Raw genomic sequence first — 17,537 nt, 5'->3', positions numbered from 1 at the left:
CTCCCACATTCTGTGTTGTTTCGTGATCGTCTGTTAGCTTCGTGCGATCGTGCAACATTTCTTTGTTAGCACTAATGAAAATGCCAAGCAAAAATCGCAAGCCACCAGTTCCATCATCGGCAGCAGGATGGGTCGTCCTTTCACTTTGCTTTGTGTTGCCCATCGCAACTGCTCCGCGTCTCGTATGCTGTGTTGCTGGGTATGGAGCCGCAGCTTGACTGAATGGTCACTGTACGGAGGAGTTACGACAACGGCGACGTGCCTAAACGTCTGCGCTCTTGTACTACCAAACGGCGAAATCCGCGCCTGCATTCACAAGTGCTTTGTTTTGTGGCACTACAAGGTTCCAATCAAAATTTGCGCGCCATGGACGCAAATGCACGCGCAAACGCCGACACCCCGCCGCGCACGTCGTCCGTGCCGTTGCAGCGATGCCAACGGCAGCGTACCGAGAGCAAAGCCAGGTTGTGGTAAGAGGCAAGGTGCGTTATATTAAACGTCTAAGCGCTACAGGTGGCGGTACGGAGCGCGCAGCGCGGCTCGGAAAGACAAGTCTTACCCACGCCCGCCTACGTAAACACGCCTTTTTCACGCTGCCGTCTAACTAATGCACAGACTTGACGACTGGTCTGCTATGGCGGAAGTATTTTTTTTTTCTTCTTGGCCTTCACCATAACGAGACGCGACAGCGGCACCGTTCAAGGGGGACGAGTAGGAGACGCACCGCGCAAACAACGGCCGGGCCAAGTTCAACGGACCGCGGAAGGGAAGCGACCCTAAATGGACGACGACTCCGAAGCGGCGTCGGGGACCTTGGCTTTCTCACGCCTCTCGCGCCGACGACGCCTTGTCACGGGCGGTTGGGCGAGGCCACACGCTTCGATCAGGCCATCGCTCGCCGATATCCGCGTAGTAGCGCCACGAGGGGAGCCACGCGCCCGTTCCAATTGCTCGGCTTGGCGCCGCCGCATACTGCGCGGCAGTTCTGTAACCGGACGTTCAGGTGGCTTCCGACAACGAGGAGAAGGGTCAACCAACGTCATCCCCGGTTCGTGGTTTAGGTAGAGAGGCATGACGGCCACATAGTTCTTACAAGCGCCTCAGAGCCCACCTTCGCTGACGTGATGCACGTGAAAGACGTCGCATCGCGGTCCGTCTCCATTAAGAGGACACTGAAACGATTTTTTCGATCTTGTACAAACGCATTGAGTCGTTAGAGTAGGTCCTTCATTAAGTGACGCGTCTAAGTGATCCGCATAAAGCGCGCAATTTATTATAAGGTTTTAAAAATGTACGTCGCTGCCGATCGCCGCACACGGCTCGGCGGAATTTTCGGCCGCCCCTACTCATATGACGTAAATCACACAATTGACGTCAGTAGGGCGAGCGATCCGACTGGCTGCCCAGGGCGCGTCATCGATAATTTTTCCACCTTTATGGTGAACCAATGATGTTCGTGATAGTTGGAATGTTAGTTAATTTGTTTCTATATAAAGTAACAGAAACAGAATGCACAAGAACAATTTCTCACTACACTTACGCACTTCCGGCACACAGCTAGCGTCGTCTGCTTGTGTTACGATGTGCTCCATATTGACTAGAGCTCCGCGGTCAGAGTCGGTCTCAGTCTTTTCGCGAGCACTTTGGTTTTTTCGCGAGCCCTCCATCGACGCCCCGGCGGTGGCGCGTGTATGGAGGGGCTTTAGGCCGTTTGACCGTTCGTTTCACGGAATGAGCAGAAGCGCAAATGTGAATGGTCTGCGCGGTGCAGCCACCTGGTGGCACAGAGCTCAACCACACACAGTAGCAGTAACCAAATGTATTCTTGTTTGCTGCTGGCATAAGTTTTTCGCAGGAGTGTAATCGTTAACACGTTGTTTTTGTAAATGTTTAAAATGTTTTACACTTGGTTAGAGCAACATTAGCTCTTTGTTTGGCTGTTTAAGCTCTGCGCCAATGCACGGGCTGAACCGTGGAGACCGACCAGGCAGCTCATGTACGTCTACGTAAATTTCCTTCATCAGCTTGAGTTTATGCTACCACTGTTCCGTCGAAACGCCCACCTCGCCTGTGTTTACCGGAATACCAGACACGTTCGGCGCTGCGACAGAATGCTCGCAACGCACGCTGCTTCGATAGCTCTCGCTTGGACTCGAATGGCAAGCAGCTGGCGGAGAGTTTGGAGAGGTTTCGCGCGCTCGCTCCCGGAGTAGCGGAAGTCGACGACACGACGTGCCGTCATGACGCAGAGCAAGTGAAGGCGCAGCTTAGCCCCGATCACTCGGCGAACGAGTTGAGGAAAAATGCATGACTATGGATTAGGGTAACTTGTAATCGTCCGCAGCTCTCTTATAATATGAGACGCTTCACATAAATTGTGGTGCGAATGATTAACTTTAGCAGTACCCTACTCGTCTACAAAATTTGTCTGAACCGTTTCAGGGGCTCTTTAAATCCGGGCACCACTTGTGATGCGAGTCGGGAAACGTTCAGACGCGCTGCTCCGTCGTTTGTGTGAGTGCGCGCGCACACACACACACACACACACACACACACACACACACACACACACACACACACACACACACACACACACACACACACACATATATATATATATATATATATATATATATATATATATATATATATATATATATATATATATGTGTGTGTGTGTGTGTGTGTGTGTGTGTGTGTGTGTGTGTGTGTGTGTGTGTGTGTATAGTGGCCAGATTTTTATTCATCATATCATAAGAAGCCAACAAACAATGACACCAAAAATTAATTACACTTGCTAATTCAATTAAAGTAATTATAAATTAATGGAAATGAAAGTGGATGGAAAAACGACCTGCCGGAGGTGGGGAACGATACGTATTCGCATTATGCGTGCTATGCTGTAACCAACTGAGCTACCGCAGCGCCGCTTTCCCATCCATATAACGAGGCTCTCGAATCCGGCAACATTGGTGCCTTCAGGTAGCATGAGTGGGTTTACTGACCATTTGCCTTCATCGAAAAATATCGCATGCTCATGACGCCTGCGGCAGAGAGCATGAGTACCTTGGCATCCGCTGCCAAGGCATACTCTACATTACTTGGGGTGACTGACAGTGCAGCATGCGAGGTCTGTGGCACCGAAGAAAACATCGACCACCTGCTGTGCCACTGTCCAAGATATGCTCTAGAGCGACAAGAACTTGCCAAAGCTTTCCAAAAACTGGACAATCGGCCACTTTCTGTGCAGGTGCTGCTGGAACACCGCCCCCATCGCCCATCGGCCCATAAAGCGGTGAAGGCACTTTTGTGTTTCTTAAGGACGACGGGTTTGTGCGACCACCTGTGACTATTAAGGCAATTTCTGTAAAACCGCACGCGTCAGCGAACTTGCCACAATTTGATTCTTTCCTTCCCTCCTCTCTCTCCCTGTGATCTTTGCTTTCCCCTTTCCCATTCCCCCGGTGTAGGGTAGCCAACCGGACGTTATTCTGGTTAACCTCCCTGCCTTCTTCTTTTCTCTTTCCTCCTCCCCCCGCTGCCAAGGTTTGTGAGTAGCGGCGCTGGCTAACGCTCCCAGGGTTCGTTCTAGTAGAAAAACATAAATATCCAAAAAAGTGGATGGCAAAACGGCGCCGGAGTAGCTGAATTGGTAGAGCATCGCACGCGTTATGCGAGGACGTGGGATCATTCCGCACCTGCGGCAAGTTGTTTTTCTGTCCACTTTCAATTCCATTCATTTATCATTTCTTTAATCCAATTAGCAAGTGCAAGTAATTTCCCCTATGTTGTGCTTGGTGTCAGTGTTTGTTGGCTTCTGATACATATATTTATGCGTGTGTGTGTCTGTTCAAGTACCTTTTTTTCCCGTGTGTAGCGTCTCCTTTTCTACAGACAAAAACTGGGCAGCGTGAGTTGTAACCGCGATTGTACCACGGGGGTGAGCTTGGGAGGCAGCGTACTGAGTAGCGTGAAGGGGCCGATTCTGTCAACAGGGAGCTTTGCAACGCAAGCGGCTTGCGTACCCATGAAATAATGGCCGCGGCACTGCGCACGCGCCAAATCCAACGTTACTCGGGCCGTTACGGCGGTCGGCTCGAAAAAAAAGAAGAAGAGAGAAACGCTGCCTCAAAAAGGGGTCCCGCCATGAGCAATAATTTTCGGGAAGCGAGCTGAGGCGAGCGTATCCAAGACGTGCTTTCAGAAAACGACAACATGTGCCGAACACGCCTGCGCGATCCCTTTCTTCAATCTCGCGGCAGCATTCGCCCTACGGAAGGTGACGGCGACGAATTAACCGCCGGTCACGCTGAATCCGGTCGCGATGCGCTTCCGCGGAGAGCGTGCCGTACCAGATGACAAAATTTCTAGCCACAGAGATTGCTTCGACTCTGCTTTCATCGCAACCTTTGGTCTTTAAATCACTATATTTTATTAAAAAGTGCCTTTATTTGTACGTTTTTGGTTAGCTTTATATATTAGCAAAATACAAATGTCACACGTGAGTACATGTAGACGGCGCTGCGAGCGAGTGCGGCTTTAGAAGGTTTTATTTAACTTTGTTTTTTGTTATTTAAGAATTGAGGTAAATTCGTCCGAATAAAACGAAACGAAACAAAAGAAATCAGCGCGACTTGCCTTTGGGAACGCAGACCTATATTAGTGAGCTTTAGGTTAGGAGACGCAAGCGGCTGGCGTACGCAAGAACGAGGGACCACGGTACTACGCATGCGCACGCCCAGACGCAGGGGTCTGCGCATGCACAGTACCGTGGCCCCTAGTTCTTGCGTACGCAAGCCGCTTGCGTCCCCTAACCTAAAACTCTCTATTGCCTTTCTGCTTGGATACGCAGCCGCAGACGTACCGAAGCCCTAGGGGACGTTTAGCGATGTAGGGAGGTATGTTTTCGCCGGGAAGCAACTGGTGGGTTGACACCAACATAGCAGGGAGGGAGGGCCAGCGAAGTTAGGGTTGCAAGCGAAGGAGGTGTGGCGCATAGACGAGCACGTGACAGGAATAGAAGCGGCGGCGCCTGTGCGCGTGGGCGGCGTTGTACACTGGTAGGCGCAATGCACACCTCCACGCAACGCTGTGTCGAATAGGCTGCGCTAAAAAGAGATTGCGCTGGTTCGTGCACGTACACGTAATGTGTGCGTAGTTATGAAGCGATAGATATGGTCAATGTATGCGGCGTTCTGTAGCGATATCAGGTGTTTGCATACGTACTGTGTTTAAGAGCAACTAGCTCAAAGCACTCGTTAATTAGTTAATTACTTAGGTGTTTCGGTTGACCATGCGTGACGTTGCAGACGTTGGTGGCGAAGACAGCGGCAGGTAGAAAGTAGCAGGTCGCCGTGACGCATGAGAAACCGTGCTGATGGCGACAGATAATCAGCAAATGATAGAGTTGTTTAATGTTGTCGCATTAACGTCGCTCCGATGAAGCCAGAAACCCATGTTTTTTTAAGTTTTCTTTTTGGGGGGGGTGTTCTAATATTCAAAGTTTTGAGCACTAATCAAACTCTACGATCATCCATTTATTTAAATTAAATTCTGGCGCTTTACGTGCCAAAACCACGATTTGATTAAGAGGCACGCCGTAGTGGGGAACTCGCCTCTGCGGTTAACCTCCCTGCCTTTCCTCTCTCTCTCTCTCTCTCTCTCTCTCTCTCTCTCTCCAGATTAATTTCTGACCACCTCGGTTTATTTAACGTGCACCCAATGTACGGTACACAGGCGGGCTATTTTGCATCTCGCCCGCATCGAAATGCCGCAGCCGCGGCAGGGATACGACCCCGCGACATCGTGCTTATTAGCGCAATGCCATAGCCGCTAAGTCTCCGACGGAGAGTCTATTAACTATTTGTATTCGCATTCAAGAAGGAACGATTCCGTATTCCTCAAATATTCGAAACTAACCCACTATTTTGCAAGAACCGACCCTTAAGGTCTTGTTGCTATTCTCTGTCCGCTAAACACAATATCTCATATCAGAAATGAAATAACGGCAAAAGTTTTTGAAGGAATGCAAAAGCAAAACGGATAAGGCAATTTTTTTTCGGTCTCGCTGTGGTTGCCTATACATGAAAAACTGCGAGTTTTGCTTGTAGTCTGTCATTTGTGTTTTTAACAGTCTAGTCATGCAGCGTTTTTTGAAACGGGCCATCTTAAATGTGTTTACGGCACACGAAACCTTGAGTAGCTTATTTTTTTTTCAGAACTTCTGATCGTTTTTCGGCATCCATTTATTTTGCGTTTTTGTACAGGTCCATTCCTTACAGCAGCCGTTAATTTTGGGAAAGCTTGCTTTCAACCAGGCTCTAGAGATCTTGAGAGGGTATTCGTGCAGTTTTTTGTGCGAATTAGTGATCTTGCGTTTAAAACTGATTATCCCTGACAGTCCACTGTCTTTCTCTGATTAGTCAGTGCAGGCGCAGACTTATTTACAGAGAAATAAATATTACTCCTGTAAATATGTATATGCGCCGGCATGCGTTTCGCTATATTCGATACTTACTATTCGTATTCGACTCGCATTCGGGAAATTGTAGCAAAATCGCGACAATGATTAGCGTACTACAATAGCAGCTCATAAATCTTCCAAAATATTTAGTTATTGCTGCCCGCAGCGCATCCTACACAGTGTAGCGTGCACCGTGGTTTCAAGCTGTTCCGGTCATTTTAAGACCGGCTATAGTTTCTTGTGCTCCGAACACCTTGCTTCGCAAACTACATTTGCGCACGCGACCTCGGTCCAACTCGGACGTGGGCCTAATTGAAAGCTTCCTCTATAGCACCTTCGGTCTCCTAAATTTCAGGTGACCGAAGGGAGCGGAGACGCAGAGACGGTCAGCAGCTCTTCCGCCGCAACGACGGCACTGTCGACGCTGTCGGACGACGGGTCGTCCCAAACGACAACACCCATGTCGACGCGGAGGGCCACCCTAGAGGTGAGCCTCGGAGACACGGACCCACCGGGACTGCTGCTTCCGTTCCCGCTGCCGCCACCTAATCGAACAGAACCGTGGTTCAAGAACCAAGGTAAGTATTCGCGCGAACTCGCGGAGAAAACACGCGATAAAGTACGTTGCTAACTGCATTCTTCTGATGCTGGACAGCAAATGTGAACAGGAGAGAGAGAACAAAAAAAAAAGCTTTCATTGAAGTGAGGTCAGGCTGAACCCCCAGTAAGAGGCGTCCTTAGTCCAGGACCCCTGGTAACCGCAGTACGCCTTGCGCCCGCAGCCGGACAACCCGGCGCTGGGCTTCACAGTCTGACAGCGCAGCTTCGCAGGGAAGTGTGGGTCGCTGGAACATGCGACGAGTTTTGTGATTTCAGCCCCGAGTTTGCAGTGTATTCCTTGCCGGGCGATGAGCAGCTTTTACTATGCGGACTACCCAGGTCGCTCTCCTGTATACGCGTTCTTACCGGTGATAGCAGGTAGCTGGTTCAGTAAAGTATTGCGCAGTGCTTGGCTGCGGTGCGTACTGGAGCACTGCGCACTGCACTTGTGGGCTCCGTGGTCAAGCATTAGAGAAAAAGTGGTCTGGTCAGACACGAATAGAAAGGCCCAACTATTGCAACTATACTGATTAATTGTTGGACGGACCTTTCTAAGTGAAATTACGGGGCCCTGTTCAGAGAGACGGCAGACACAGATTCGTTTTAACTACCTATAATAACACGCAGCTCGACGATCCCGGTTAGATTGCGAGACGAATTTTCCTTCTCGGTCTGGTTCATGGTTTTAGGCTCAGCCTGCATGAACGGCGACTCCATTTAGAAACGGCATTTTGAGTTTTTTTTTTCAGCTTCATTTGCTTAAGTGCTTTTTTCTCTCCATTTACACATAAATATGTTGCCTCGTCTCTCTGTCTTTCAATTTTTTTTTCATTTCCTATACCCCTTTCACCGGGGATCAGGTATATAGTCGCTGCTAACCTCTCTGTCTTTCGCTCTCCTATTAATCCTACTTCTTCTCCAAGACAGTCCTGATATCTCTTCTAATATTGCAATTATGCTTGGAAGCGTCAAGTAATGGCATCATTCACGCCCATGTCAAGTTCCATCTCTCTCAGTCATCTTGTAAAGTTTTCAGTTTTGACGCTATAGTATACGTGAGAGCGATCGGGGCACAGTGTTTTGTAGGCTACGTCGCCGTACATTTCGTCGCTCAAACTGACCTGACCATGTATTTGACAGCTGAATGCGCTGCTTCCGCATAGTGTGCGGCATGTGTCATCCACCGGTTGCGAACACCATGCAGTGTTCGTGCCTCGCTCACGCCACGTAGCATACGTACTTGATGAATTACACGAGTGAGCGGCCGAGCGGCCGTAAGCCTCTCAACCAGAATGTATTGCCAATCAATTCGGGCACGTCTTGACAAGCGGCGTGCAACGTCTTTTCAAAGCACCTGACGGCTGCTCATCGAGCCGTTTCCTTCGCGCCTACCACTTGCGCAGCTTGTGCAACTTGTGCAGCTCTTCAAACACCGTCGTGCGCTGTGGCAGCTAAAAGCTTAATGCTTTAATCTCGGCGCTGTGACTCGAGAGCCACAGCCGCTTGATTACGCGCTGTATGACACATAATAAGGGGGCTACCGTTTATAAAGAAATCAGGAAAATGGGCCCACCAAGACGCATGCATGCGCTTGCCAGTTTGTGGGCATACCCTTTGCTGTCGGTGGCGCGCTTTCACGGCTACAGATATTCGCGACTCTTTGTCATGCAGTATAGTAGAGGCACCACGTGTTAGCCATTGACTCCCTCGACGGAAACGGTCAACCTTACACGTTGTGATTGCGCAGCTGGTCCGTCGGTGATCTTTATAGTTTAGCGAATTCTGCCTCACATATATCGTGCGCGCACTAACATATATACGCGGGCCGCAAATGCTTCTCTGTCGAGCTCTTCGTGTCTGTCTGCACGCACGAGGGAATGCATAACGAGGGCCGTTTAGCCGCACGTGTTTGGCAAGTTGCCGAGCCGTACCAGCATACATAACATTTCGAACACGGCGCATTCAGGCGCTTAGTGCGAGCTGAAACACCCGTTCGTGACTCCGTACGAAGAATGGTTTTTCGTATGGTTGTCACTTGGTAAAAATGGAACCCTTCTGATCCCTTAATACCTATGCCTCGTTGCATAGCAGGGGCCTCGAATTTCCTTGCCTTGGTGCCATAAGGCAGCCTACGAAGGTTTAACCTCGCGTACTGGGGGACATCTGCGGTTAAAAGCATGCACCGCGTCCGTTACCTTGGTCGTGGCCATCTTCAACTGGTCTTGTCTTAGTTTTCCGGTAGTGCAGCAAATGTAGTTTAAGGCTGCTTTCAAGATTTCGTTTGAGAGCATGCAAATCTAACGTTAAAGAATAATCAAGCTTCATTGTTGCCATTGAAGCTCGTATATGCTTGGGTGGTAGGAAACGTCGGTTGCTATTAGTTAGTTTTGGTTTCTGCCTAGACTCTGAGAAGACAACTAGAAGATCTCATTAGTTTGTTACGGTAGCCGGGAAAGTTTACTATTCCCCATGCTTGATTGAGAAGAGAAAGTGGGCCTTCGCAACGTGCAAAACATTATAGTAAACTAGGTTAGTTGCGCAAGTAAACATTGTCGCTTTGCTTTGAAATATTTCTTCCACGTTTCACGAAAATGTGTGGTTTGAGTATTAATTTTAACGAGCTTTGTCGACTGCGTATGGTTCTTCGCTCACATTCTTAATGTATACATGCAGTAAAGAGGGATAAAATGTTATGTTAAGACGCAACTTCGGGCCAGTGACGAATTCTTTCTTAAAGGGTGTCTGAAAAGCTGAAATAGTCTTTTTAGGCAACCACTCAACCTACATTTGAATGCAATTTGTTAATTTCACACAACGTTAAGCTCTATCGACTGACAGGAGCAGTTTTTTCTTTTTATTATCCTCTATAAATACTTAAAAATACTTCGAAGTTAATAATCTAAAAAAAAACCTTGACGCACCAATTTTACAACACTGCGGCCGAAACTGAAAGATTGCAATATTGTAAAATGCGTCTTTAAGAGATCTAATCTCTAGTGTATCCGTCAACAATTCATGTCAAATCGTCGTTTTGTCCAGACAAGTTCAACAAAAGAATCTGGGCCCGTATTCACAAAAATCTATTACCCTAAAATTGTTCGTAAGGGAAAATAGCAGCCAATCTTGATGCTGGATTACAGAAGGCCGCCCACCAATGGCAAAAAAGCACTCACGATCTTAAAGCTTCGTGAATTCGGCCCCTGGTCTTATTCGCTAATTGTTGTTATACACCAGATTAACGTAATTAATTTCGTCCGCTTCAAACACTCAGACATATGTAGTTTAGATAATTTTGGTATTTCTTCTATTACAATTTTAAGGAGTTGTAAAATTGGCAAAGCAGTTATTAGTTTTTATCCTCGCGGCAATTTCTTTCATAATATTTATGCCCGAAATAAAAGTATGTTCGAGACGGAGACTATCAGTTTACGTTTTATTTGAGACTAAGCACCCCCCCCCCCCTCCGAAACAACGAAGAAAAAAAATCAGTCATGCTTCAGTGGTGCTGAAATTAGAATGTGGCGTGGTTTTTCGGGTGCAATTTCAATAGCGAGGGTGCCCTCGCTAAGACCGGAATTGGCAATGCTCTCCCTACATAACTCGTGCGCATGCGCCGGACACCATGAGAGTGACATGGCATGACAGTCGCCGAAAATCAAACTCGGCAGTCTGGCGTGCCGTTCGACGATGTCGCTTATACGTGCGGCTACATTCGACGATCTAGGCTCAATGTCGGCGGCGGTGGCGGGCGAATTGGCGGCGTTCGACAGCAGTCACTTCGATACCGTTGGGAAGGCTTTCGTGACAATTCACCTAGCCAGCCGTACGGCTGTCTTCGCGCAGGTGATGGTAGCCGAGAAACGGACACGTGCTGCTGGACGACTCCAACTATATTACGAGCATAATTTCTGGCAAGCGTAGCTTGAGACACTGATCATACACCGGAAACATCAGAGTCTATCAGAGAGAAAGAGAGAGAGAGGCATTCTTCAGCAGACACTAGAAATGTCTGCCTGGCCATACATCCAGGACACTCCTTCAGATGACAAGTTAAATGAATGAAGTTTAAGTGTGAGTCGGATGATGTTGGCATCGATGCATGCTGAAAGCGGCGTGGTAAAAAATATATATATATTTACAACTTTACAGTGGGTTATGAGGGAAACCGCAGAGGACGGCTTACGGATTAAGTCTGACCACCTGTAGTTCATTGACGTTGACCCGAGCAGTACACGGGCGTTAGTTCTTTTTTTTTTTTCCACTCTGGTTTCGTCACAAGCCGACCGGCGCCGCCGGGAGTCGAACCGTCGACCTCAACAGTACACCGCCATAGCAATTGAACCAGCCGGGCATGTCTAAAGCGGCGGATAAAGAAAGCGGCAAGCTGTAAACAACGGGCCAGTTGGTGGCATTCACGGCGGATAGCGCAAACGGAACAGTCGACCGAAAATGGGGATAGCAGGGGCGCGTCTGTGCTGTCTCCTACTTTTCTGCGTTCATTAGCTGTGTTTGCGCTATGCGCCATGCACGAATGGAAACCGTTCTGACAGAGACAATGAGTGATTATCGCGTTATTATATATATGGTGACGCAATCTTGATGAGCCAGGCGGTTTAAGAATTACTTTCGCGATTAATGATTTTTAATCGCTTTTTCCTTGCTGATTCTCGGGCTGCGGGAAACCGGCAGATTTCCTGGCGATCGCGCGGAGAACAGCGGAGAAGGGCAGCGGAGAAAACAGTGGAGAAGAGCAGCGCTCGTCCTGTTCAGTTTTCGCATCTTTCACGCTGTTCAGTCATCACGTGGAAAAGCACAGTGGCGTTACAAAATATGGACACATCAATTCAGTTTTCCTCCGCCTGTACTCCTAACAAACGAAGAGGACAAGGCGTTCGGTCTGCGTGCCATACAGCCATCCCAGGCTAGCTCCAAGAAGCACTTTCAATTAGATGGAATAGAATTCTCGGAACCATGTAGCCACATCCAAATCCCACCAAAATATTAAAATGGATAGGTTTCTTTGGCTCTTTTGTCCATTGTCGTGGTTGGCCAATGGCGGTACTCTGCAAGGAAACCGTTCCTTCATTCGCGCCCTTTTTCTCTGGTTCGTTCGTTCGGGCGATTCACTTAGATCGAAAATCATCTTCGATGGTTTCTATACAATATATATAGTTTTAAAGCTCGCAATCTTAGTTTGTAATGTTGTATTTGGGAGCACTGAATTCCCTGCGGTGAACCCGACGTGGGAAAAATATTCCCCTCAAACACATTTTCCGTGGAATAAAGCTGTGCAGTGAAGTAAGGTACGGGACCAGGCTAGTTGGTGTTGATCCACGATGTTTGAGAGTCCTTTGCAGTTTGCCGTACTTTGTCCAAGTTCGCGCTGTCAAACATCATGTGCAGTAAAGCTTGCTTCGCATCTTGATTTTTTTTTTCCTTTCAGCTTTTTTTTTTTCTCTTCCTCAGAGTTCTTTTGGCAATACGTAAGGGGGGGGGGACGCTGAGAAGCTTATAAGAATCCTTCGTTTACCGAGTCTAAGCCGGTGATAGATGCAATCCGTCTAGCTAAGGCGTTACGAAATCCATAATCGGGCAAAGAACAACGCGTATTGCTCATCCAGCGCTCTCACCACGCGTCTGTCAGTCGGAATGTTCAGCCACATCCGTACACTACGAGTGGCGAACCTTCGGTCGTATAGCGGCGATATTGCGAACCAAAGCGAGAAAAGAAGTGCACGCCGTACACATATCGGCTGCACCACTCGATGGGTGAACGCGGAGCCGGCCGCAGTTGCGCCAAGACACTTGTGACGACTCGTTAGCGGACAAACGCGTCGCCTCGCGGTGCTTCCACCTCTGCGCAACCTCGTGCACACACACTGCCTCGGTGATTACGGCAAGGACGCGCGTATCGAAACGTCTTCTCCCCGCCCGAAGCGCTCGGCCCTTTGTTACCTATGCAGCTCCTTGTCCGTGCTCATAAATTCTGCCACGAACCTACTGGGGCTTCTCCTCAGCGTCCTCCCCCACACACTGACCGTCCGGATATAACGAAGGGGAACAAAAAAAATGGCATCAGCAAGCAGCGCGTCGGGTGAGGACAACCGGCGCTGGTTTCGGCCGTGTGTGCGGCAGGCCGGCTGTGGACAAGTGAAAGCGGCCGAAGCCGGCTACACGCGGCGTACGCGCCACGGGGTTGCCCGGCTAGTAGTCAATGCCGCAGTAATCGCCGTACCGTGACTGCGTCGTCGCGCATCGCGTCCTTCCGCTCCGCCGTGGCCAGCCTACCCTCGTCGCCCTGCGTGCCGCGCACTCTCGCTGGGCGCCGCGGTCTCCCGCACGGCCGCCTCTCCCACGCAACGCGCGGCCTTGCGGCGCTGGCCCGGCTGTGCCTCCTTGCGCCGCTTTTGTGCCCCCGAGTCCCTTGTAAAAAAAAAAAAGAAAAAAAAACCCGCGTATCTCGTGACCTCGTCTTGCGTATGCCTCCTGATACAGAAACACGCTTCTTTTCTCTCCTGCTTTCTGCCTCCGCGCACAGGCAGCGATATTGAAAGTGTTCTTTCTTTTTATTATTATTATTATTACTACTGGTAATTGGTGCGTGCTCTTCTGGCAGATTCCACGAACGATTTCGTCCCTTTCCGCGACTGACGATATGCGTATGCGTGTTATGCATATACGTGGAAGGGTATGTCCTGTCGTGGAAAACTCGAACGATAACGGGCATTGAATTGACCGGCATAGAAAGGGCAGTGCCCAAAGCACTAAATAAGTTGCGCAAGGACCGTGATGAGAGATAAGATTATTTTAGTTTCGATCCTACAGGGATGACGGACAACGTGCCGCTCGTTTGAGGTAACGTTCTGGGGCTGCCTTTCTCGAGCTTAGAAATAGTAGCAGCCCACAAATAAGGCTTTGCAAACTTTCTTATTGGCTGCACCTATGCCTGCCCTTTCACGCCAGGATGTATACCTTGGCTGCGCCGTTTCCAGGAAGCCTTTGAACTTTTTTGTGGCAATTTCGGGCAGGCAGAAAAACGGGACTGCATGGGTTGCACAAAAGGCGAAGATCTCTGATTTTATTCAAAGAAAAAAGAAAAGAAAGAGATAGAAAAGGAAGTCCTTCACCAGGAAACCACACAACAAATAATAAACGTGCATACTTTGACCAGAGACATTAAAAGAACGCTTACTTCGCCCCAGATCGGTGATAGCATAGTAGTTCCACGTTGCTGCAGTTATAAATGTGAGTCAATCTGTCTTTATTTCTCCTTCACATTGTCACCGGAAGTTCGAAGTATGCACGCGTTACCCCCATACCCTTGCATCTTCGTTGGTGCCTCTTTTCCAGCAAATGCGGTCGGCTAGCAGCCGGTTGCGTCGTACATTCTATAAGCACGCTAGCGTCTACAAAAGCGCGCTTATTCACATATGAAAATAACGGCAGATACTGCACCCTAATGGTAACAGGTGCGCGAGTTTGAATATTGTTTGTCAGTCCTAAATTTTTCATCTGCCGAAGTAAAGCTTTCCGGCGTGTGTACTAAAGGTGACTATGGTACCAGTAGTATAACATGACACCTAAATGCGACACCTTACATATATGTTAGCCCCTGTAAATTTTACTAACAGAAACTACTACCTCTAGACAAAGTGGAAAACCAAAACGTCCACGGTTAGGTGTCGGTTAACATCATTTGAGTTAAAGAGTAAAAAAAATAGCGGTTGTGTTATTTTAAACCTTTTAAACGGCTTCCGTATTCAGAGTGTATTCCCTTTAAGATATCGCGCTGTTTCTTAGACAGAACGGGAGAGAAGCAAGGAAACACAGGGAGGGTCACCAGACGTACAGTCGCGCTTAATATGAGCTGCAACACGGTGCCCGTGACCGAAGGGAAGACAGCACGATCGCGCCAACAGACGAAAAAATAAACACCGTTCTAATCACTGGTATTTATTAAACCATTTTCTTGTATATCGACGCCGTCGTGCAGTCTTGGCCCCCTTTGTCCAAGGGCACCGTGTTGCAGTTCATAATGAACGCGACTGTACGTACGTCCGCGTTGCGATACATTGAACCGTCGAAAGGGTATAAAAGGGTGAAAAGAGAGAAAGAAAGGGAAAGGGATAGCAGTAGTTGCTCACCCACATGCAGACGCGCAGCAAGTCTGAACGGTGTGGAGACCTGTCGGCTTCAGACAATGCAGTAATGCTCTCGTTGCTCTTTGGCCAGGAATGGCATTAAACAAATAGGGCTGCGTGAAGTGGCATTTATGCGTAGTGTTTAATAGGTTTACAACAACAACAACAACGACAACAACAACAACAACAACAACAACAACAATAATAATAATAATAAAAATAATAACGAAATTGACGAGACCCCTATGTGTACTTTAAGCTTATCCGCAGTTGGGCGTACCAAATCTAAAAGCTTAAACTACATGAGTCAAGCTCAGTATGGCTGTTCCAGTTGCCCCATAAGGCTTCCACGAAGCCAGATGCTTCCGTGTATGGACGCCTTTCAGCGTCACCTGTTTATTTATATGAGAGGTAAAAAGCATTAACAAAACAACAGTAATAAGTATAACGAACGGCGTCTATGACCTGGTGCACCAGAGCGCCTAACCCTGGCTATCGATCAGGCTGCGTGCTTTGTGACGCCGTTGCTACCAAATCGCACGCACGCCTGGTAAGAACGAAGGTCTGTCTGGCCCATACACGTGTCGCGATAGCGCCTTCGTTCTCTACAATTCTGAATCTGAAGATGTTGCGTGAACGGCGATTACAGAGGCAGCAATTTTATCTGCAATCGTTAGCCTGTTAAGCTGCATGATAGTCAAAGGTGAATGATAGATGGCGCTGCTGCATTCGATTTCCCGAAGTGGCTCAATGTGAAGTAGCGGACTGCAGCAAGCACTGGGCAAGCTATAGGCCAGGGCAGTGTATAATATAGTAAAAAGAAATGAAGAAAACAGCCAGAATTCACCTTGAAGCGCCCAAATGCAGGAAAAAAAAGGAGCGAAGAACCGCGACGTGACCCACTGGCGATGTACCTGACGCATTTTGTCAACGAGAGAAATAGAGAAAAAATTGGAGCCAGACCTGCAGCTTCCCGTAGCTACCTCTTGTGGATCAAGCGAACACATGGGCCTTGCAAAAGAACAGAATGCGCCAGTCTTGATAATATACTCTCCAGAGCCTAATATCTAAGTAAGTCAACACCGAAGAATAAAGGCCTCGTTCGTACATTTCCTGCAGTTTGCATCCACGCCAGGTGCTCCGACCCGAAACCCACATTACGGCGGAAGCTTGGGCGTATTGGTTCTACATCGTGTATAAAAAGGCGCGCAAGTGACTGCGACACATACATAGACATACATACAGAACATCGGTTGGAAGTAGCGCTTTGTGAGTTCTAGTGTATATATGTGTGCGTGTCGGCGTCGGTTTCGGGCCTTTTTCGCGACCCAGGAGTCGCGGAATCGCAATGCTGCGTGGTGCGTCTTCGGAATGCTGTTTTGTGCGCTTCCGGGAAACCCCCGAGTTCTTCGCGGCTCGGCTTCCGGTTGCTTGCGTATTGTATGATGCACGCGTGTGACGTCGTTTCTTCTGGCCCGAAGAGTGAGTAGGATGAGGAGGGCGTTCGTTTGAATTCTCATCTGTTTGCGTTGCGCAGACATTGGTGTATTATTTTTTGCAGCAGACACGATTGTCACAGTGTGATTTGTACAAGGCGCGCTCCTGGCGTGTGCACTCGTTCTATATATATATATATATATATATATATATATATGCGAGTCGGCGTCGGACCCTACATCGGGGAAAGAAAATGTCATCGCGCTTTCAGTAAACGCGATCGTAGTACTCGATTGATTTGTCGATGGCGTACTTGCTATAGCAGGAGCAAAGGGGAAGAACCGACCCTCAGAAAAAGAGCGTCAAAAGAAACAAAATCGCAATAAACAAAAGAAAATGACATTTACGCGCTGTGCGATTTTAAAAAAAATTACTTATAATAGCCATTATTCTTCCGCGATGCGGCAGAAAGTACTGCGCGTTCAGCGGGAACCAATGTCGAAATATCCGTGTTGACGGGACACTAAAGCGAAACAATAAATCAGTTTAGGCTAATGAAGCATTGTTTGAGGACCCTGCAGTTGGTCATTTCAAAAAAATATTTTGATTATTAGATGAGAAAATGAAGGTCCAAGTATCAGTATTTGAATTTCGCGCCGAAACCCCAGCGCCTGTACGTGAGCGTGACGTCAGGGATTCCAAAGTACGTTTTCGTATCTGGGCTGCGTTGGCTGAATAATGGTCCCCGAAACTTGTCATGTTTAATATTTGGTTCCATTAGAACACAATGTAGTCAATCTGTACCGTTATATATAATTAGTAGGCCCTAGAAGATGTCGTCAAAATCTAAGACGTCACAGCCCCCAGGTGCGAGAACTTGAGTATAGGCGTCGCCA

The 17,537-nt window shown here is 48.3% G+C and overlaps 1 protein-coding gene across 1 annotated transcript in view; it reads left to right on the top strand.

Moving 5' to 3' along the window:
- LOC142568529 (uncharacterized) overlaps positions 1-17,537 on the top strand; it is a 152,148-nt gene that overhangs the window by 19,401 nt on the left and 115,210 nt on the right. Inside the window, exon 3 of the mRNA XM_075678438.1 lies at positions 6,819-7,041. Within this exon, the coding sequence (XP_075534553.1) occupies positions 6,819-7,041 (223 nt within the window). The remainder of the gene's footprint in view (positions 1-6,818; positions 7,042-17,537) is intronic.

This window comes from Dermacentor variabilis, unplaced genomic scaffold (genome assembly GCF_050947875.1).
Source record: "Dermacentor variabilis isolate Ectoservices unplaced genomic scaffold, ASM5094787v1 scaffold_20, whole genome shotgun sequence".
NCBI classification, from domain to species: domain Eukaryota; kingdom Metazoa; phylum Arthropoda; class Arachnida; order Ixodida; family Ixodidae; genus Dermacentor; species Dermacentor variabilis.
This window is presented reverse-complemented; position numbering and strand designations above follow the sequence as displayed.